Source organism: Bos indicus x Bos taurus, chromosome 18 (assembly GCF_003369695.1).
Source record: "Bos indicus x Bos taurus breed Angus x Brahman F1 hybrid chromosome 18, Bos_hybrid_MaternalHap_v2.0, whole genome shotgun sequence".
NCBI lineage: Eukaryota > Metazoa > Chordata > Mammalia > Artiodactyla > Bovidae > Bos > Bos indicus x Bos taurus.
The window spans coordinates 49,296,584-49,319,518 of record NC_040093.1 but is presented as its reverse complement, the minus strand read 5'-3'; the positions used below and the strand labels follow the sequence as shown (position 1 = coordinate 49,319,518).

The 22,935-nt window shown below is 47.9% G+C and overlaps 1 protein-coding gene across 1 annotated transcript in view; it reads right to left on the bottom strand.

Moving 5' to 3' along the window:
* Positions 1-1,319: 1,319 nt before the first annotated feature.
* ABCC12 (ATP binding cassette subfamily C member 12) overlaps positions 1,320-22,935 on the bottom strand; it is a 61,535-nt gene continuing 39,919 nt past the window's right edge. Inside the window, exons 19-29 of the mRNA XM_027514464.1 lie at positions 21,050-21,247; positions 20,184-20,410; positions 17,301-17,438; positions 13,642-13,798; positions 9,605-9,694; positions 7,775-7,964; positions 7,160-7,319; positions 5,839-5,917; positions 4,774-4,887; positions 2,188-2,352; positions 1,320-2,085 (exon numbers count right to left, since the gene is read on the bottom strand). Coding sequence (XP_027370265.1) covers positions 1,993-2,085; positions 2,188-2,352; positions 4,774-4,887; positions 5,839-5,917; positions 7,160-7,319; positions 7,775-7,964; positions 9,605-9,694; positions 13,642-13,798; positions 17,301-17,438; positions 20,184-20,410; positions 21,050-21,247 — 1,611 coding nt within the window. The 3' untranslated portion in view covers positions 1,320-1,992. The remainder of the gene's footprint in view (positions 2,086-2,187; positions 2,353-4,773; positions 4,888-5,838; positions 5,918-7,159; positions 7,320-7,774; positions 7,965-9,604; positions 9,695-13,641; positions 13,799-17,300; positions 17,439-20,183; positions 20,411-21,049; positions 21,248-22,935) is intronic.

Here is a 22,935-nt window from a genome sequence, read left to right as displayed (position 1 = left end):
CGGGGGCAGAAGCAAGCGGCAGGAGGTGATTCATCTTTCAATGCACCTGAACAAGCCGCAGGGATCTTTATCGCCTTGGCTTCCCTCTGCCTTCCTGAGATCATAGCCTGATTGTCTGGCTAGTGCTGAGTTGGTAGAAAACAAAGCATCCTCCCCACATCGCGCAGCTGGCATGGATCCCCATGACCAGCACAAACTGCCTGGTCTGCTTGCCACATGGGGGAGTCACTGGGCATCCATCAAGGTGGAGGCTACACTCAGCGTGAGGCAGCTGGCCAGTGCATGTGGGTTTAATGACCCCAGATCAAGGTCACATACCATGATGGAGGAAGAATGAGATTGGGGCAGTGGAGCATTCTAAGATGCACTGTGCCCTTTCACAGGGAGATCTGAACGGCATGGAGCTGCCCACGAAAGGAGCCCCCTCACTCCTGGACTTTTCAACCACATCCTTTTTGCTGTGTACCCTTTTGCTGTGGCAGAGTTGCTGCCCAGCTACCTTAGCCAGGACCCTGATGCTCACCAGATGGGGAGCTCTACCTGCGGCTGGTTGTACTTACTTCACCTCCTGTCCTGCAGATACCTGCCCAGGCCTGGTCAGAGAGCTGGAGAGTGCCTTGTTGAAGACACATCCCGCAAGCCTAGCCTTTGAAATGCTTGCCCATAGCCTGTCTGCCCTAAATCTCAGTCTCTCCAGGTTAAACCTGCAACATGCAAATATACCCAAGGAGTAGGGAGATGCGGGGTACCTGCCAGGATGAGCTTCCTCATGGTGTCAAGCACTCCTGTTACTCACTTTTGACCACCATGTGCCAGGCTTGTCTTCCTCATTGTTTGGAAGGGTAGGGTGAAGTACGGGACCAAGATTAAGAAGGGTTTGGGGTGGGGAGTTCATGGGCCACAGCTGCCCCATGCCACATCTAGAGCTCAGCCTGGGGACCGGGAGGAGAGTCCAAGAAACCTCACCGAAACACCGCCAGGGACTTCAGTCCTAAGGAAGAAGAAGCAGATAGACTATGGAAAATACTGCACAAGAGCCCTTTGGATTTCCTTTTTTTTTTTTTTCCTTATCAAATGTTATTATGAATTAGCAGCACTCACTCCTGAGCCACTGGGACTATGTCTTTACAGCCTCCGTCGTAGCAAACCTTAAGGCTGGAAAGAAAAGCCTTTTATTTGAGAAACACTGTGGGGGTTTATTACTGAGTCAATGGAGAAAGCAAAAGGAGTCTGTGAGAGGAAATAGTACAAAGACTAGAATATCTTCAGCAAAATAATTGCAAGGCAACATTTCAGGGTAGTTTAATTTCCTACTGCATTTTAATGACCAATATAGAAGATATAAAAATGTCGTTTACAGACAAACTCCAACATTTTGTTTCTCTGGTTGTTCTAATAGATCAAATGGGACGTACAATATGATTTTTTTTTAAATTTTTTCACCAAACACTGTAATCAATCTTTCAAGCTACAGATCTGTGTAGTTACCTCTTGTCACACACTCAAAATAGATATGCCTAGGAAGTGGGAAGAAAAGTCTTCTTTTTCCTTCTGATAACCAGGCAGGAAACCTTTACAAAGTACATCCTTAGGCATTCTCCCATTCTGTTCGTAACCTTTTTTGGAAGTTACAATGTTTTCATTCCCAGGCTCTGAGGTGTACTGATGAGAACACAGGAGGGATGATGAGGGATTTAGGAACTGAGGGTCAGTTTTCTAATCCATGAGCTTCTTCTGCCTCTGCTCATCACTGAGAGCCAGACCCAAGCCCTCCAGGAGGCATGTGCTGGGCAAAGCAGGGAAGCAACCTTCACCCTGGCTCTTCCTGTGTTCCAGGCTCTGGGACAGGGCAGGGCAGGGCGGGGTAGGGGGTGGGATGGTGGACCAGATCTAACCCCTGAGATGACGGTCCCTGACCCCATAGGCGCATCTGACTTGTCTCACACAGCCTCCTCTTCGTCTAAAATCAGCTGACGGCATCCTTTGGAACTCTTATATTCGGACTTTGTTTTCTGCGGCTAGTAACATCGAAAAGGCAGAACCTGGCTTCTCAGCAAGGACTTCAGGCTTATCAAACTCGACTACCTGGAAGTCAGAGAAGAAGAGCTGAAATTGTCAGAAAAAACCTACCCACCATAGAGCCCAAACCACTAAAACCTCTGGAGAGGTGACACCAACTTTCTGTACCTTCCCGTTTTCCATGACCAGGACACGGTCACAGTTGAGGACTGTGTTGAGCCGGTGGGCAATGGTCAACACAGTGCAGTCTTTGAAGGCATCTTTGATGGTGTTCTGAACAAGAGTGTCAGTCTTAGAGTCCATGGAGGCAGTGGCTTCATCCAGGAGAATGATCTGTTGGGGAAGGAACGTTGTGAAAGTCACACCAAGCCAAAGCTGTACCTAGAGGGAAACTTACAGTCTTAGCTCAATTCATTAAAAAACAAAAGAAGAAGGGCTGAAAAGTAAGGAGCTACGTATCCATCTCAGAAAGTTAGAAAAAGAGCAAGAGAAAAAAGTCATGTCACACAACCTTTATCTTTCTCAGAGGGAATTGACTTGCTGGAGTAACAAGACTGTACATTCTTTACTTACCTTTTTCTAAACGGTTTATTCTAATCCCACAAACTAGTAGGAAGAAATGCCCCATGATCTTTATCTACTGCGCTTATGAGTCAGCATGAGGCATAATAACAGCTCTTGTATTCGTTTCCGGTTTCTGCCGTAACAGAGTCATACAAATCAGAGGCTCAAAACAACACACACTATCTTACACTTACTTCTAGAGGTCAGAAGTCCTAAAGCTAAGGTAGTGTCAGCACTGCATTCCTTCTGCAGGCTCAGAAGGAGAAACGTTTTTCTTGCCTTTTCCAGCTTCTAGAGGTTGTCTGCATTCCTTAGCTCGTGACCCCTTCCTGGTATCACTCTGACCTCTACTTCCATCATCACTTTCTTTCTGACTCTCTTGCCTCTCTCTTACAAAGACTTGCGTAATTACACTGGGCCCACCAAGGTAACCCAGTGTAATCTCCCCATCTCAAGATCCTTGACCTAATCACATTTGCAAAGCCCTTTTCCCCAGATAAGGTAACACATTCACAGATTCTGAGTATCAGGACACGAGTATCTTTTGGAGGGGGGGCGGGGCATTATTATGCCTGCCATAGTTGCTGCTGTTGCTAAGTCACTTCAGTCGTGTCCGACCCTGTGCGACCCCATAGACGGCAGCCCACCAGGCCTCCCCGTCCCTGGGATTCTCCAGGCAAGAACACTGGAGTGGGTTGCCATTTCCTTCTCCAATGCATGAAAGTGAAAAGTAAAAGTGAAGTCGCTCAGTCGTGTCCGATTCTTAGCGACCCCATGGACTGCAGCCTACCAGGCTCCTCCATCCATGGGATTTTCCAGGCAAGAGTATTGGAGTGGGGTGCCATTGCCTTCTCCAGCCTTCCACAGTGCTGGTTTGCAAATCAGAGGACTTGATCAGCTCAGCTCTAACTCTTCTTGACTTTGGCTAAATTGTATAACTTTCCCAAACCTCTATTTCATTGTCTGTAAAAGGACACCTTATTATGTATGTGAAATGCAAGGACAACCCATCAGCACCCTGTAGGGCCACAGTCAGCAGTGAACGTATATTGGCCCCCTTCTCTGCCGTTAGCATGCTAGAGAGCCCATGTGATGGGTTACGCTTTGATCAGGGTTCAGAGGGCATGATTTCTTTTTTTTTTCCACTTCAAATTATTGATTTTACTATAAAGTTAAAATTTTACCAAAATATTCTTTAATATAGTAAATAAAAGCCATGTCAATTACCATGTCTAAGGCTGTTCACCTCTACCTATCACAGTTTTGTAGGATATCATAAGATACAACTTGGTGGTGATGCTTTAGTCACTTAAGTCGTGTCTGACTCTTCCGACCTCATGGACTGCAGCCCACCAGGCTCCTCTGTCCACGGGATTTCCCAGGCAAGAATACTGGAATGGGTTGCCATTTCCTTCTTCAGAGGACCTTCCAGACCCAGGGATCGAACCCAGGTCTTCTGCATTGCAGGCGGATTCTTTACCACTGAGCCACCAGGGAAGCCCAAATACAACTTAACATTATGGAATAGCCTGAATTTCTTATGGCAGAATTTTCTCTGGGTCACTGAATTTAATTGGAAGATTGTAGCAAACTTACACTTAAACACACAGAACACGCTTACAATTATCTACCTAATGTTTAAATACCTTCTTAAGAGTGGACAAAATAGGCAACCACTTATTTGTTTTCATGGTATTTTTTAAAGTCTGGTTGATTGGAGAATGGGATTTCTAAAGCAGCAGCAATCCTTTCCTTGAAATCAGTAAGCAAAGATGAGTAAGTCACTAAGAAAAATGAGCATAATTTTATAGTCCTCATAGACTGGCATACTGAAGCCCTTTTTCAGTATCCTGGGTACTGTTTATCAGGCCTCAGACTTGTTCAGGGACAAAGGGGAAATGTTGAGAGGCTGATTTCTCAAACCCAAACCACTTAGGAGGACAGAAAGAATAGCTAAGCAAGCCCTCCGGGGAGAGGCCCAGGGGAGGCAGGTGTTATTGCTGTAAATAGCTGTTATTTTTCAATTTTTACCCTTCACAACTTTGTCTTAAGAAAAGTGATCGGTTTTTAAATGGACCGATTCCTTTCTCTTTGCTGAAAGACAAACACGTGGCTCTGTCCCCTGGATTGAGCGGCGCTGCAGGGAATATCAAAAATGTGACTGATCCATTTCCTGTGCTGCTTCCTTACTTTTGAATCACGGAGAAGCGCTCGGGCCATACAAAGCAGCTGACGTTCCCCTACTGAGAAGTTTTCTCCATTTTCTGTGACTTCTGCCTGTAATTTTTCCGGGAGTTTCATTATCTATAAAACACAGAGAATGCCATATCTGTACTGATGATCTATAAAATTGTCCTGCATCCGCTATATTGATGGCCCCCTTCTCTTGCATTTATCAGCTGGCTTTATTTTACTGCAGAAAAGAAAGCGCAAGACAACAATCATTTCAATATTGCGAACAGGCACCAGGGAGAGACCAAGGAGTAGGCAGACATTAATAATTTAAAATCACAGCGTGATTCATAGAACCCCGTAGACACCTTGCCAAAAGAGTACAAATGATGCACAGATGGCTCCAGAGAAACACAAACAACTGCAAATGGCTTTCAGCGTCCCTGTTTCCACGGATAAAACAGAGATGGGGTGGGTGTTTTCTGGTCATCAAGGAAAGGTAAGACAGGGTCTGATTTATTTAGCATTTTAAGTCAAAGCAGCTTTGGGAGATGCTCACCTTGGTCCCAAGTCCCAGGGAAAAATTCCCTCTGGGCTGCAGAAGTGCCCATGCTCACCTGCTGACCCAGCCGCAGCTCATACAGGACAGGGCCATGTCTCACAGATGGTTCGTTCCATACCATACCCCTCACCTTCCCAGAGCTTATCTGTTTCAGTAAGCAAATGAGGCTACTGGCACTTCCTCTGCTCTGGAGTCAGATGGCCTTAAGTTCAAGTCTCCATTCTGCCACTCAGAGCTTACTACACTGAGTCTTAAGTGCTGCATCTCTAAAAGTGAGGGTAGGAGTACCAACCTCAGAGGGTTGTGATCAGGACCAACTGAGATACTGCAGGTAGAGCTCTTGACTCTATTTAGGCCATTGAACTGGCCTAATAAATAGTCTATTGCAACTCTTAACAAGGAGTGATAAGGATCAACATATGTGGTGCCAGCAAACAACTAGCCAAATTTAAACCCGGACCAGGTATTTGGGGCACTGGGGCTAGGAAATGGACGCGTCCTGGACAGCCCCAGTGACCTACTGTGTCTCTCATGAATGTTCTCTCCAGAACCTGCCAGAGCATCTCATCACTGTGACTCTCAAACGGGTCCAAGTTGTACCTGCAGTGAAGGAAAGGAGAGGAAACTGAGTTTCTGAGGATGAGCGGATGGAAGAGTATATTTTCCACAGCACGAGGGGAAGAGCAGAGGAGGTAAGTGATGACACCGTGGCAACAAGGGCAGTGCTTAGCCTGGGACAGTGGTCCATGAAACACAAACCTCAGGCCGAGAGACCACAGACCCATGACTCTGGGAGGGAGCAGAGACCACACCAAGGTGGGCAGACCACCGCCAAGCGAGGCACCAAGGAGACACATTCAGTCCTCTCGGTGGCTCTGTGCAGAACAGCAGGTCTGACCTCGTGCAGAGTCTTGGCAGAGAGAGGGAGCAAGCAATTCCACTCACTGGTGCGTTCACTCTGCCTTGAGAGGCAAAGCTTTGTCAGCAGCTTCAGGGCCTTGCAGAGGGTGAGCGCCTCACGTGCAGGGTGTGAGTCTGGTGTTTCAAGACACGGAATGTCCTTCTTTTCACACAACTCTCAATATGGCCCCCTACTTCAGCTGGAACCCAGTCGGCGAAAGGTCCCTCTTGTTAGAAGGGCAACAGCTGCACTGGGCTAAATGAGAAACCGTGGTTTTCCCCCGTGCCTTGCCAACAGATCCTGAACCCTGTAGAGGTTGCGATGGCCCTACTTTTCTTGTACTTGAGCAGCTTCTGATTACTTCTCTCTCTCTTTTAATATTTATTTGTTCATTTGGCTGTGTCAGGTCTTCTCTCTAGTTGTGGCTCACAGGCCCCAGAGCAAGTGGGCTTAGTGGCTCTGCAGCCTGTGGGATCTTAGTTCCCCAACCGGGGATGTAACCTGAGTCCCCTGCATTGCAAGGCACAGTCTTAACCGCTGGACCACCAGGTGAGTACCTCTGTTCACTTCTTAGTGGGAGTGAATTGACGAGCTTCCAAAGGACGGCTACATATGTAGAATAACCGTTTATTGTATTGTGCAAACTGGGGTGATTTAGGCCACGGCTAAACCTGATACAATCCTGGACAGGCATCCCAGAGTCAACCGGGATGTCTGCTCGCCCTGCACACAGCATCTTGCTTATTTGTAATGCAGTTTATGAAACACAGGTTTCAGGGCCTTGGTCCTCAGCTCCCCCAAAGCTTGTGAACATCTCAGGACATGACTTCCCTCAGATAGAACAACCCCAGGCCAGCCACCGTGTGACAACTTCTCAAAGCTCTTGTTACTCTGATTTCACTATCCAAAAATAGGGATGCACAGCGATCAAAAACAGCTACCTTACTGTACCTACAAACAGGACAGGATCCTGGGGGATCACAGTCAGCTTGGTTCTGAGGTCTTCCAAATCAACAGTGCAGATATCCACGCCATCAATGAGGATCGTGCCACCAGCGGGCTCCACCAGACGAAACAAAGCCATTCCTAAGGATGACTTGCCTGGAAACAATAAATGTAGAAGCAGCAAATCTCACATAAGTTTGCATTGCATCATATCTGAGTATCTGTCTAATCAAGTGAATTTTTAATGCAGTGAAAATGGCTCTGTGCGGATGAGTGTACAGACAGAAGTCCCACTCTGCAGGGGTGATTGGCTGCCCTAACACTATTACCCTGCCCATCCCTGCAGGGCTGTTAGCGCGTGACTCATCCTCTGGGCCTCATCTCACCAGAATGATTCTCACTTAATTAATTCAAAAACTGATGTGTGTTTACTTCCAACTGCATACACACCCATTCAACCTGAAATCTCAATTTACAATAAAGACATTTCAGGAAAAAAACAGCCAATCCGCCACACACACACATCACCCTCTGGTGTGATGTAACTAGCACACCCAGTGGAAATGCAAAGAAAACAACCTGCAAAAGACGCAATCAGAGCTGGTCCTCACCAGAACCTGTTCTTCCAACGATCCCAACTGTCTGCCCACTTTGGATGTTCAAGTTCAGCCCGTTGAGAACAAGGGGAGAATCGTCTCTGTATCTCATCTGATAGTCTCTGAATGTTATCTCCCCGTGGCTGGGCCAGTCGTGAGGACAGGTCCCCACCTTGAGGCGGTGAGTGCGTTCGGGAACACAGGTCTGAAAAGCAGAATGACAAACGGCAGGTTAGTAGTCATTTGCTTTCCCATCCATTTCACTCATTCGTTCATGCATTCATTCACACAGTTCTAGGTACTGGTATTCAAGACGGTGAACTAGATCAAAAAGGATACTGCACTGCAGAAACTCACATTGCAATGGGGAACTCAGATAACAAAACAAGAAAAGAAGTGAGAAATGAAGACACTTAAAGAGACTATTGCTGTAGAATACAGAGTATGTGTGGTGAAAAGGGTAGAAGAAGTGAAAGTAACGGTGTTAAGGAAGGCGTCTGTGAGGATGTGACATTCAAGCCAAGACCTGGAATGCTGAGACAATGCCAACTATGAGAAGATTCGTTCCAGACAGAGAGCTGCTAGTGCAAAGGCCCTGAGGCCAGAACAAGCTCGAGGACTTGGAGAAATAGAAAGAAAAGTTGTATGGCCAGGGCTTAGTGAATAGAGGGATGAATAAATATAAGGAGCAGTGCATACTGGTCCTTGTGAGCCTCAGCACGTGTCAGCATTATGAGCAATCCGGACCAAGCCTTGAGAGATTAGCAGAATTCAGTCAGACACAATTTCATTATCTGCTAGAGTCACTGCGGTGTTAGAAGTAGGAAGCACAGCATGTCAAGTTCAGAGTTACATGGAAAAGGAATTAAAGTTTCTTAAGAGCCCAAGAAATGCAAAGTCTAATTAAGCAGTGAAGTAACGTGACTGCATTACAAGACTAACCCCTCCTCTGAATTATAAAGTCCCTGTTAACCAGGGAGAAATAAGACTCCCATGATCCCCATTAGGGTGGCTGACCAGCTCAAATTGCTGGTCGATAGGCAACCACAATTAACTGAGAAAATAATAGTATTCCTAGACAGTGAATATTTTTAACCCCTAGAAGATTTAGAATTAGTAATAATAGTATTTAAGAGAAGCAAAATTATAATGGTAATATTTTTAGTTTATGAACTCTGCATACTTGGTGTTTTAACTATTCATAATGTTAACAACATTCAGACTGTGATTCTAAATTAAAATGTATAATTGAATAACTTATTTTAACATGGTTTTAGGTTTAAAAACTTACTGTTTATATACTGCATTGGGATTGTTATGAGAACTTAAAGCTCTCCATATTTATAAGTTTAATTTATTAGATTTATATAACCTCAGGAAGGTTTGTTTGTTGAATCAGATTATCGAGGTACTTAAAAAGGAAACGGAATACATTAAATTTTAAAATGCAGTTTAAAATGTTTTAAAGTGTTTAATTAAGTTTGCAAATGGAGCCAAATGCTGTTCAAAGGCCCTTAAAAGTGATTGCTTGAATTGGTGAGACTGCTTTCCAAAGAACAGCAGGATTTGTAAGGGGAACAGAAAAAGCTTTTAAAGAAGTTAGACTAGATTTTTAAATTTAGTCAGCCAAATATTAATTTTTAGAAACTAAAGTAAGCCACTGAATTCTCTTTTCTGGGTACAGAAACCCCTTGAGGAAATATTTTTAAAAAGAACCTCTCCCTCAGCATTAAGGACTTTAGACTATATAAATACGGATTTTAAGAAAATCCACACGTGAAAAAGGAGCAAATGCCTAAGTTCTGCCAGAGTTAACTGGCTCCTCCTCTGGCCCCAATTTCTTACCGAAATGTACTCCCTGAGCAGCTCCACGGAGGTGAACTTGGCCTGGGTCTCGGTCCCCGTTCGCACGCACACTTGGAGCAGCCCGCTTAGCTATGGAGGGGGAACAAGCGACCGCAGTCAGAGCCCTTTCCGCCTTCAGGGGCAGCTGTGAGTCACCCTCCGGTCTCACTCAGGACCACACAAAAATAGGCCTCCGCTCCCAGCCAAGGGTCCAGATGTAAAGACACTCCTGTTGGGGTGTTTTGCCTTAAACACTTCCTTTGTGTGTAGAAACAAATGGTAATTACATCCTCCCTGGCACTCCAGATGGTCAGAGTCAACCCACCACAGCATCGCTCCAGCACAGATCTCTTGATTGGAGCGGTGGGGAATTCCTGTAAGCAGAAGTTCTCCAGGGGGCCTCTGCACTGCTGGGTGCCCACCCGTTGAAGCCACTTTGTGGGGTCCTGCACCTCTGTGCCCTCCCCGATTACCCCGCCTGCAGCCGGAAAGCCCCAATCACCACAGATGGTAGAAAAGGAAGAAAACCATCAAGCCCTCAGCCTGCTTCAAACATGAGAGAATCTAGCCTTAGACCATGGCCTGCTAAGGACACCCGCCTTAGGCCAGGATCCCCCAGAAGCCAACCTGAGATTTGAGGACAGGCGTGTACTGGGCAGCTTGGATGGTGGTTCCCCCACAGATACGCCCTAGCCAAATCCCTGGTCCTTCAGCCTGAAACTCTCTTCCCTCTGTCTTCCCTTGGCTCCTTCTTTGTCAAGTTCAGATATCAGCCCGCAAGTCACCTCCTGGCAGAGACCTTCCTTGACTCTATGGGGTCTCATGCAGCTTCCTCACTGACAGCCAGTTACCCTGCTTCATTATCTTCATAACAGTTCAACAGTTTCTGAAGTCTTATTTCTTTACTTGCACACTTATTTATCCCATCCCACTAGAATGTAAGCTCATGAGTGCATGGACTTGCCCAGCTTGTTCACGGCTGAACCCACAGCAGCCGGCATGGTCCCAGCTCCTGGCAGGTGCTCATTGGACATCTGGTGAGTGAGTGAACGAATCCTGCTCCTGAGAAAGGCACGTACATTTTTGTTGTTGTTGTTGTTAAATTTAAGGGTATCAGCAAATGAACTTAGGTACAACAGAAAGAGACGAGCTCATGGTTGCCGAGGGCGAAGGAAGTGGGGAAGGGATAGTTAGAGAGTTGGAATGGACATGTACATACTGCTATATTCAAAATGGACAGTCAACAAGGATCCACTGTATAGCACATGGAACTCTGCTCAATGTTACGTGGCAACCTCGATAGGAGGCGAGTTTGGGGAAGAATGGATGCATGCAAATATATGGCTAAGTCCCTTCGCTGTTCACCTGTAAAGATCTCAACATTGTTAATTGTCTATACTCCAATACAAAATAAAAAGTTAAAAAAAAAAATCAAGGGTATCAGCTCTTCAAGGCCCCAGGCAGCCCTCCACAGGGTAAGAATCCCCTTGTCAGCACAGTGCTGGCCCCAGGAAGGGTTTGTTCTCTCCATGATGTTATGTGATGTTACTTTGCATTTGCTTTCTGCTCTGTGGGACTTCACAACAAATTCTCATTCATCTAGGAGTCGCCTCTGTTCTCAAGGGAAGCTCTGTAAGCTGGATTTTCTGTATTCTCCAAAGGGGGCTAATGCTCAAGAAAACCAGTTGCAAGAAACATATCCCCTAGATCTTTTTGTGGGCAAGTTCTCCAGCCTTACAGGCATGTTTGAAAACAGTCTCACAGAAAGCTGGTGATATCTCCCAAGAGCATGACCTCAGTTGAGGAAAGCTGAGACAAGTACAGGAATCTAGTCGACATCATCTGTTTAATACTTTACTAGGCAACAACAAATAAGATCAGCCATCAATGAGGGAAACTGCCTACCCAAGGAAAATCCATTTTCCTCGCTTAACATAGTGTCCTGAGCATATGTTTTTGTTCCTCCTCTTTTCCAAAGTATTATTAAAATGATGGTAGAGAGACTTCAAAAAAGGAATGGACCGTGAACAGCAGGGGCTTGGGAAGAGGTATTGAATGAGAGTTACAAGTTTCTGGAAGATGGAAAAAGGATGAAAGCCTTTTGATAGGATAGAGGCAGAGTGTGCTGCAGGGGCTTCCAGAGTGTTCTCTGTAGCAGAATTCAGAGAGGGTCCAGGTATGAGGGGCCCTCAAAGACTGACTGAGAGATGGTGCCTTGACAAAACTCCTGTTGGACCCGTTTCTTCCCCTTCCTCATCTTCCTCCCAGCTGGACACTACCCCTAGGCCAACATACACACACACACACACACACACACACACACACACACACAGAGGCTTCTTTAAAGAAACTGAATAAATTATTTTGGGATAAATGGGGCTCCTAGATAAAGCCCCTTTAAAACTAGATTTGTGTGCCTGGAGGCCTGCTCCCTGGCTGCTTTCCTGAAGTGAAGCAGCCTGTGGACAAGTCCAACTCACCTATCCACAGTCATAAAACCTCCTATCAGGAGAGACCTAGTGAAGCATACACAAAGACAGAGGAAACCCTGAAAACCCAACATAGATTCTCATACTTAAACACAAAAGGATGAAGGGACATATGAACAAAACCAATGCAGGGAAGAGCAAGAACCAGATAACAAACAGAACCAGATAAACAAACAAACAAAAAGCCTGACCCTGGAAAACAGCAGATATCAGTCAAAGAAGAGAGGAGAGTTTAAGAAAGGCAGAGTTTAATCTGATCAATATCCTCAGAGACCTATAAAATACATGTTTAAAGATGATTCTTTTAAAAACTCAGAGGCTAAGAAAGAGTATGTGAAAATTAAGTATGCAAAGAATGGCTGAATGACAAAGCAAAGGAAAATTCCCAGAATAAAAATAAAAAGGCAAGAACAGGGAGACTTTGAGATGAAAGAAAGGAAACACAGAGTGCTGATGCAAGATATCCAATATTCAAGCAATGTGAGTCACAGACGAGAAAACAAAGGGAAAGGAGACAAAGACAGTATCAACAGGAGGCAAAGAGTCAGGGAGGGAAAGGAGGAATTTTTCCACTTGAAGAGAGACTTGACTTTATTCTCTTCCCAGCCTGAACAGAATCAATGGAAACAGACCACCACTCAGATTCGTCGTCCTAGAATGCCAGAGCACTGGGGATAAGGACTGCATAGGAATGGCTTCCAAAGAGAGAAACGTGAAGCACGTAGCCTGCGTCTACTCTATGCAAACTCAGATGGGTATCAGACCCAGATGGGGGTTCAAATCCTGACTCTCACACATGCAGGTGTGTGATCCTGGCAAGTCTTCCTGGGCCTAGGTCTCCTCACCTGTAAAATGGGGATTATGGCATGCCTACCTCATGGATTATTGTGAAGATAAATGAGTTAATTTATGCAAAGGATTTAAAACAGTGCCGAAAATAGCGTATGTTTCCCTATTATCATTATCATTCCTTATTACTATTATTTCCATATTGTTGTTATTTTTCAAAAGAAAAACACCAAAGCAACTTAAAAGAGAAGTCAGTAATTATTTGTCATGGACATCATGGCTGCCTCTCCAATATTTCCTTCCCTCTTCCCATTGTGGGGCAGCTGTGTGACTTGGGGCAGGATGGAGTGTGACTCCCTCCCTTGGCCTAAACCAATCATCTCAATCCCATCAGTTCACGAATTATCAGTAGTTCTGGGATGCCTAAATTAATCCAGTAAGAGTAAAGCAAGGGCTTTTGTTCAGTGGCTGGAGCAGGAAAGACTTTGCTCCCGCTTTCTTCCTGCTAGAGCCCCTAGAGGCTGCCAGCCACCATTGTACAACAATGAAGGAAGTCATTATGGGAGGATAAAGCCAGGGGCCATGATCCAACTGTGCCTGAAGCCCATACAGAGGCCAGACCTTTTAACCATGTGAGCTGCTGCGAGCCTTCTTTATTATTTAAGCCCATTTGAGTTAGGTTTTCTGTTATGTCCACCCTCCCTGATACACTCTATGCCAGAGCCTCCAGGCCAAGCCCAGCCTTACATTAGGTGTTACCTGGATGATGTAAGACAATGACAAGCCTTTGGAAGAAGCACTGATTGAGGAGAAACTCAGGGTCACCAACAAGGCCACAATGAAGGTGACGATGTTCATGAGGACATCCATTCTTAGAGCAAACCACCTGAGAGCGCAGTTAAAGTACAGCAGATGGCTGCAGTTTTCATCATTCAGCATCTTGAACCTAACATTAAGAGATGAGACAAAGCAGAAGGTCGGGTTGTAATTCCATAGACTTAGGGTTAGGGCTACCAGAGAAGTAGGGCAAGAGGAATTTTTAATCAAAGGCCAACACATTAGTACATAGGAATCTCTTACAAAGATTAGTATAGATCCAGACTCTAAAATCTGCCACCGTAAGCATCTTTGATTTGCACGTATTTTGAGAAATCCCAGGTGGCAACAGAGTATGGTGCTGAGTGGGCTCTTCTGTCTTTCCCAGAACTGGCAGCTGGAACCCATAGCTGAGAACAAAAGGGGCTGAGAACCTCATGTTCAACCTTCAAAGGACCCTTGTCTTCAGGGTAGCCGTCCCCCAAAGGCCCAGTGGAAATGACTGTTGACCCCTTTGATCTATAAAGGGGGTGGGGGGAGGCAGAGGGAATCTCAGTGTTTGTGATGGTAGGGAAAGGAAGAGAGAGTGCTGGACTGGTTCTCCTCCCCATTTCAGGGAAAGAAGATTCGAGGCAATTGCTTATAAAGCTGGAGGGAAAAAGAGTAAGCTGACATCTTGCACTCCTGCTGCGTGTCTCCTGGGCCAAAGAGGAGAAGGGGCACCGGGCAGAGCGAAAGAGCAATGACACAGCTAGGGGATGGGGAAGACCCATGCCTGGAGTTGCTCATTCCCCAGATGTGTGGAAGATGGTCCTGCCCATTCCTGCAGTACCTACAGTGGGGGTTCAGAGGGAAGGTGGCATGTGGGGCTACAATCTTGATGCCACACTAATTGACATGAAGCTAGAGGCCCCACATCAAAGGAAAGCAGTGAGGCTGCCAGGTGGAGCTCACAGAAGAACAAAGTAGAGCCCATGGGCAGTGTCCAGCAGAGTGGCTGGGGACCTGGGTCCTGGTGGGGGCTCTCCCGTGCCACACCACATCTGCATGAGGAGCTGGATCAGCAGAAATGAGCAGCAGAAATAGACAGTGGTCACCTGAGAGTGTTCCTTCCCCTACTCCCCGACTCCATCTCCTTGCACCAGCCTCAGATAACCAGGCTCAGAGAAAAGGGAGGGGGTGTTTAATACAACAGACCAGGTGCTTCCTAACAGCTACCCTGCCCCCTTGCCCGAGACATATGGCAACACAGCACGACTGCTCCAATTCTCTGAGCAGATGCCCAGGGGGCGGGGGTGTGTGCTATGACTTGTGTACATTTAAGAGCGTAATTTTAACTGAACCAAGCTAAACAGACCAGAAGGGACATCAATCACAATTGCCACTAAAGGTTCCCCTGACCTCCTGGGAGAGGGGCTTCTTCAGAACAACTGGTAAAAGAAATTATTGGTAAAACTGAAAACCATTCGATGTTTAAACCCCTAAGAGTTGAGATTCCTCCACTGGCACAGTCATGACGTGCTCAGGCACTGCTGCTCCATCCTGTTCTAAACCTCCTCCAAGGATTCTGGCCTGAAACACCTCTGAGCACCCAGGCTGGCCCTCTCTGTTTCCACTCTAACTTACTTTCCTCAGTTAAAATATTCTTCCAAACACCATGATGTTTTTAACCATGTCGCTGTAAAGCCTACAAATTCAACTGACTGCTTGAGTGACTTAGGAGTCATCTGTGGTCTTCTCTGTGTGCTTGGTTAGGTTGTGCAGAAACAGAACCACTGGCTGGGGTCAAATTGGAATTTGACCTCAAACCTTTTTTTAGTGCTGCAGCATTTTTGTCTGGTTGCAAAAGCAACTCAGGTCAGAAGCCCAAGCCCTCTGGGCAAGTCCATGACTGGAAAGAATGGATAAAGACGGCAGAGCCCATCAATACTGTGGGGGCTCAGCTCGCCTATAGGATCGTTCTGGAAACCTTGGAGGACAATCTGCTGGAAGACAAGGCTTGATTCTGTTGCTTGTTGAGAGTTGATGAATGGCCCATGACCAAGACACTGGAAGGAGGATTGACAGATGATGTTCAGGTCAAACCAGTAGCAAGACTAGCTGCTGACTGAAGTAAAGACAAGCTGGACTGCCAGGTCTACACTGAGGTCGTGGGTGCAGGGAGAAAGAGACGCAACCTTTGAAGTGTACATTAAACTTTTGAGAAAGAAAAGGATGGGGGTGGAATAAGAACATCTGTGCGGCAGAGACACTATGCTGCTGCTGCTACTGCTGCTAAGTCACTTCGGTCGTGTCCGACTCTGTGCGACTCCATAGACGGCAGCCCACCAGGCTCCCCCGTCCCTGGGATTCTCCAGGCAAGAACACTGGAGTGGGTTGCCGTTTCCTTCTCCAATGCAGGAAAGTGAAGAGTGAAAGTGAAGTTGCTCAGTCGTACCCGACTCTTAGCGACCCCATGGACTGCAGCCCACCAGGCTCCTCCGTCCATGGGATTTTCCAGGCGAGAGCACTGGAGTGGGGTGCCATTGCCTTCTCCAGAGACACTATGCCGCACCTATGTGACTGAAATCTGGCCAGTGAATATACATAAATGATAAGCATCTTCATTGGGGTCCTCCACTCACATCTCTGCTCTTACCTTCCAATTAGACCAGAGGAGCTGTGAGATGGAGAGAGACTGTGTGCTTGAGTACGGAGCAGAATCGCCGACCCCTGCCCCATGGACCCTTGTTCACTTACGACTTGAGGAAGAATAAACATGTGTTGGGTTAGTCCCTAAAATTTAGAGCTGTTTGTTACCACAGTGAGCCTACTGTGACTGATAACACAGTGATAACATATGATTATATGATGTTTTAGAAGTTTGGAGCTGGACGACTCCAGAGAAATGTATTAACCTAGCCCTGGCATCTTCAAAAGAAGAAAACTGGTCCATCTATTAAATGAAATGTAATGTAGCCTTGTGGGCTTCCCTGGTGGCTCAGCTGGTAAAGAATCCACCTGCAATGTGGGAGACCTGGGTTCGATCCCTGGGTTGGGAAGATCCCCTGGAGAAGGGAAAGGCTACCCTCTCCAGTATTCTGGCCTGGAGAATTCCATGGACTGTACAGTCCACGGGGTTGCAAAGAGTCGGACACAACTGAGCGACTTTCACTTTCAGAATGACCTTTACAAGGAATATGTAATAACATGAAAAAACTGCTATTTAAAAATACAACAAGAAAAAATGACTCTAAATGCTTCAGAAATAGAAAAACAGAAAAGATTGGAAGGAAATACACAAAAATATGACTAGGATTTGGGTTGCAGGCCTATGGGTGATTCTTGTTGTCGTCATTATTTTCTCCTATTTTCCTGACCTAAAAACATTCTACTTTTAGAGAGGAAAAATAAAACATGTAAAGCACCATGGTAAGCTTGTCATTGGATGAAGTTGAGTGTTTGGGGGCCTCGGACACTGGGGGAAAAGGCTTAGTGCATGAGGGGCTCCCCCTCCATTCTACCGGCTCTCCATCTGGCCTGTCCACATCCCTCAGACTTCCCTCCTCAGAGCCGGGCCAGTGGGGAGCAGAAGCCCCGGGGCAGCCCAGCCAAGGACTCACTTGCTAACGCAGTCTTCCCTCCTGTTGTAGGCGTGGATGGTTCCCAGGCCCTGCATGGATGAGGTGATGTGGGAGAACCAGGGGGACCGGCTGATGTTCTCCACCTTCTTGAGCTCCTGGATTCCTCTGTGGAAGACGCTGCAGGGAGACCACGAGAGCCCCAGATAGGGTTTCCCAAGGCTCCCCTTGGCTCACTCAAACCCAACTGGGCGCTCAAGACAGATGTTCGGTGCCAGCGCCACTGAACGAGGGAGGAGGGGCTGGCCCGCCTTTCTCCTTTGGGAGCAGCCATCCCTGTGTGCCAGGGAGGGAGGGAGGGTCTCGGAAAATCGAGCCACTCCTTCCTGCATTCTCAGTTCTGAAGGCTTCCTGTAGCAAGAGGGTCTCACTGCACATGCTGTGACTCTAGTCTTTTCAAAGACTAGAGATTTTCACACACTGCAACTCCTAAATACAATCCAACCAAACAAAAAGGGCTTACCCAATGGCTCAGTGGGTAAAGAATTCTCCTGCAATGCAGGAGACACAAGAGACGAGACTCCTGGGTTGGGAAGATCCCTGGGAGAAGGGCATGGAAACCCACTCCAGTATTCTTGTCTGGGAAATCCCATGGACTGAGGAGCCTGGTCGGCTACAGTCCAAAGGGTCACAAAGAGTCGGACACGCCTGAGTGCCTATACACACAACCAAATAAAAAGGGATGTCTTCCAATTCTGAAGGAAAATCTGAATCTGGCATATCAACTGCCAGCATGAGGTCTTCTAAAGGCAGTTTCAAAGGTAATTTTGAGCAATATACAAACATCATCTCCTTAGGAACTGACTTTAAAACCAGACTCTTCACAGTATGTAACTCCCTCTGGGCCCCAGTGAGTGCGAGACCACTGCCCTCAGCATGCACAATGGCAGCTGATCCATGACAGTGAATCTGACCCAGGGCAGAGGAAGGGAAACCTCATTTGTTCAGAGTTCAAGTGAGTTAGTTAGAAACATCAAATAATTCAGTCTGGATCAGCCTGATCTGGCCTGTCTTACAGCAAATAAGAATGCAGTGCAGAGAAAAACCTTTTGCAAAGTAAATAAAAAACAGAGAGGAGAACAGACAGGAACGACCATCAGACAAATACGTGGATTGTAAAAACTAACACTAGCCCAAGTAATCACTTTTCTTAATAAGACGTGGCACCCACGACGTGGGAGATTCTCCAGTGGCTCAGTGGTAAAGAAGCTGCCTGCCAATGTAGATGTGGGAGACATGGGTTTGATTCCTGGATTGGGAAGATCCCCTGGAGGAGGAAATGGCAATCCACTCCAGTACTCTTGCCTGGAATATCCCACGGACTGAGGAGCCTGGCAGGTTACAGTCCATGGGGTCACAGAGTCAGACACTGAGCGACTAAGCAGGCACGCACCGTTTATATTTGTAAAAAAGAACTGCAGACATCATTTTTATTAGATCATCACAATAAACCCTTGAGGCCAGACACGGAGGCCCACGTGTCCTCTCCTGGAGTCACCAAGGGGGCAGTGGGAGACGGAAGTGAGAGCCCAGCTCCCCCAACTCCCAGGGCGCACATGCTAGTTCCCACGGTGATGCCAGCTTCAGCCGAGGATGCAGAGACTGCGTCTCCCCCCATGCGTCCCTGCACTCATAGTTTCCACTGTCGGCTGGCTCATCCGTGGACTTGATCCACAGCCTTGAACTATCCAAAAACAAACCCATAATCTTGATCACCCTCAACTTCGTCTCCTCCTGTGTCACTCACATCTGTCTTCACATTGCTCCCCATCTTGGACGCATCCTTGGCCTCTCCCATCCCCTAACCTCAGTGAACTATCCTGGAAATGGCTTTAGGATCTACCTGTTTTCTGCCCAGACTGCTGCTGCCTATGTCTCATCTCTCAGTCAGACTCTGCCCTGCAAGAGTCTCCAATCCTATAGCCCTTCTCCCATCTTTCTGAAGCTTCATTCACCCTCCACACTGTGGTCAAAGCAATATTTTGCAAGCTCAGCTCTGAGTGTGGTGTCCCTGTTTACGGGTGGATGTGGGTCCAGGATTTGTGGGCTGAATCCTTTGCAATCTGGGGGACCCTCTTCGAGATGCTGTGTGTCCAGTCCAAGGCAATTTTGTTGAGTTTTATTGAAACTCAAAGTTCGTATACCATTTAGGCAGCCTAGTCTCATCTGATCCTTGCGAGAACCCCTTTGGAAGAGGGCAGGTGCGTGTTTTGATGATTACCATTTTAGAGATGAGGAAACCGAGGCTTGCAGCATTCCTTTGACTTCTCCAAGTTCCTCCAGCTAGTTGTGAAGCAGAGCTGGGATTCTAATGCAAATTTCATCTCATCTCCAATCCTTAGCCCTCACACAATGCCACCAGCTGCCGGCTGAGAACTCCAGCTCATCCAGGACAGGGCGGAGCTGGGTTTCCTGGAAAGCTGGGACAGATGCTACCCTCCCGCTTTTCCCCAGGGTGGGTGAGAAGGTGGGCACAGGGACCCCCCTCCCAGTGCCAAACAGATGACCACATCAGTGGTCAGGTGGGGCTATTTCTCAAAGCTCAGAGAGATTGAGTACTGGTCTCCTCTCTCCTGCAGCAGCAGAAACCGCAGAGCCCCATGGTTAAGAACATAACATCAGTCAGAGAGCAACCACGGTTGCTACTTTCCTGACCTGGGACCAGTGACTTAATCTCCCAACCCTACCCACCTCTCAGCATGGCTCTGAGGATCAAATGCCTGATGTTCGCCGAGCACTTAGCACAGCGCCCAAGTCAACATGCTCCGGCATTCAGAGAAGACAGCAAGGACTCAGCACCACCGGACACCACCCGGTCCCTGCTCAGGTTTTGCATGCTCTGCTTTAAACAGCGCATGGACCTACCGTAACAGAATGAAGAAGCCTACAGCCAGGATGGCCAGGACTAAAAGGACAGCAGGGAACACGGCGGCCAGTATCACGAGAATAAACAGCACCATAAAAAACTGCTGCAGGAAGTTCTCGGCGTGAAACGGCAGCCTCACGTCCAGCTCGTCCATATCCTTGGAGAAGCGGTTCATTAGCCTGCCAGTGGGCGTCCTGTCAAAGAAGCTCATGGGGCTCTCCAGGATCTGCGGGTGACCATGGAGAGTCAGCATCGAGGTGCACGTTTGGTGGCCCCGACCCCCCTGCCGCCGACACCCCGGGAGGCCTGCCCGGTGCCTGGGATCGCGAACCAGGCCTGAGTTTCCCTCTGGGGTCCGACATCCTGGGAAAGGGAGGCTGCGGCCACCGTGGAGGAGTGTGACAGGGGAGGGATTCAGCCTCCATGAAGGGTGGGGGGATTTTGTGCCCCAGGGCAATAAAAAGTCAAATCCCACTGTCTCTATGCGGGCCTCCCTCGTGCGCTCCAGCCAGGGACCTCCCCGGCCACCGGGGAATGAGGAGGGGATCCCAGGGACTCAAGAGATGCTCTCTGGGCCTGCGCTCACCAGCTCCATGGCAGTGTCCTCAGGAAGAAAACTTCCTGACCACCCTCACCTTCACCCCCAGCCCCGTCGGGCCCATGACACGCCTGCAGCTCCCCAGAGTTTACCTTTGTGGTTGATAATTAGATATGGGAGACTCAACAGTAAGCTCAGTGAACAACTGTGTCTACCCCAGAGCCCAGCACAGCGTCTGGCGCATCGCAGGTGATCTGTATAAACCCCACTGACTGATGTACCGGGATATGTATGCAGCCCCCAGGGCGAGGGGCAGGGGGACTGTACCTTGTCAAACACTCGGTCATGCAGGGAGGAGGAGGCCATCAGCGTGGTCTTGGTGAACATGAAGCCTTTGGTGATGCCAAACACCAGTATGGACACCATGCTCCCTGGGTACACCCACTGGTACACCCTCAGCCCGGAGTCTGCCAGCACCATGCCCACCTCGCACGTGCTCATGTTGCTGTGAGGCCCACACTTCATCTTGGGAGGAAAACAAGAAGCACCAAGAAGTGATCAACTGTCAAAAGAATGGGAATTTTCCAGAGAATGTTCCCAGGGAAAAGAAACTAAACGGATGAGCATAAAAGTTAAGAATGAATCAGGCGGTAAAGTCAAGTCAGTTCCCTGCGGGGCTCTTGAACTTTGCATGGGTCCTCCTGCTGGGCTCTCTGGGATGCCAAGAGCCCCTGGCCGACGAGGCTCAGCACAGTCAGTGGAAAAGCACAACAGACAGACCAGACCTGTACAGGGCAGTCGTCTTGGAAACCAACAGTGCCTCAGGGGACCAGAGGTGATGCCGGGCCAGGAAAGTTACAGAAGCAACAACATATGGATTCCACAGGCTGGCTGTGCAACCCTCAGCGGCCCCGACAGGGACCTGAAGGCAGAAGCCACCGGGCCTTTGGGGAGACTCAGGAGCATCTCTGTAGGACAGGTCAGCCCCAGGGCCCCCTTTCTTTCCTTTTCTGGGGGCGCACCTAGGAGGGCACTGGTTCACTGCCCTGGAGTCCCCAGGGGGTAGGAGGGAGTCTGATGAACCAAAGACTCTGGGAGGATCCAAAGTGACCCCACTTGGCTCCAACCTGCCCCAGGAGAACACGTTTTTGCCTCCATTTCTGGGGAGAGGCCATCTCCTCCTCCTGAGAAATTGGCAGTTTCATTCTTTTCTGGGCTGTGTGCTAAAAGTCAAGACTGCCTTTGGGGAGCAAACAAGCATCTTCCTTTTAAATGCCATTTTGCTGATTACAGCCCTAGAGGAAATGTAAACCAGAGGTGGTGGCTGATGGATGCACATCCATAAAAGCAAGAGCATCCCTGGGGAGCTAATCGACCAAAGGACCAGCTTGAAGAGGAGGCTTCACTGTGCTGTGGGCTGTGTCCACGGTGTCTGGGGGTGGAGCCAACACATGGGTAGGCCGTCATGGCTGCTGCCCAGCTAGCATAGCACAGACCTACTGGGGAGGCTTCAGTCTGGCTAACACCCTGGGTTCTCCAAGGAAAGGGCTCTTCAGGAGCAAGCAAGGATCTGGGGGAATGTTCCAGAGGTGCCTCTCTTTCTGCAAAGTGCAGGCCATCCCCCTGAGACTGGTCTCAGGGAGCTGTGCTGAACTCCAGGAGAGAAATCCCATCCTCTCCTCTGCCTGTGTCTTCCCAAGGCCTCCCCACTTTGGTTGTCATAGCAACAGAACTATACCAAAATGTAATCTTGGAGGATGGGGAGGCAACCTCACAGCATTTCCTGGGGGCTCCAGGAAAGCTTTGAAACCATGGGCCAAAAGCTGGGAGAGTTTCCAGCAGGCCTGAGGGAGAGTAGACTTATCAGTCCTCAAGAGGGGCCTGGCCTGGATCAAGTTTGGGAGGCAGGAAGAGGCCTGCAGGGGCCCTGCAGCAGATCCAGGTTGACTTTCTTTTTTTTTTTTTAATTTTATTTTATTTTTAAACTTTACATAATTGTATTAGTTTTGCCAAATATCAAAATGAATCCGCCACAGGTATACATGTGTTCCCCATCCTGAACCCTCCTCCCTCCTCCCTCCCCATACCATCCCTCTGGGTCGTCCCAGTGCACTAGCCCCAAGCATGTCCTCTTCCTTTAGAGGGACTTTGGGGAGCCAAGCCAAGTGGAACCCACTGACATCAGACACTGTCCGTGATGAGATGTCAGCTTC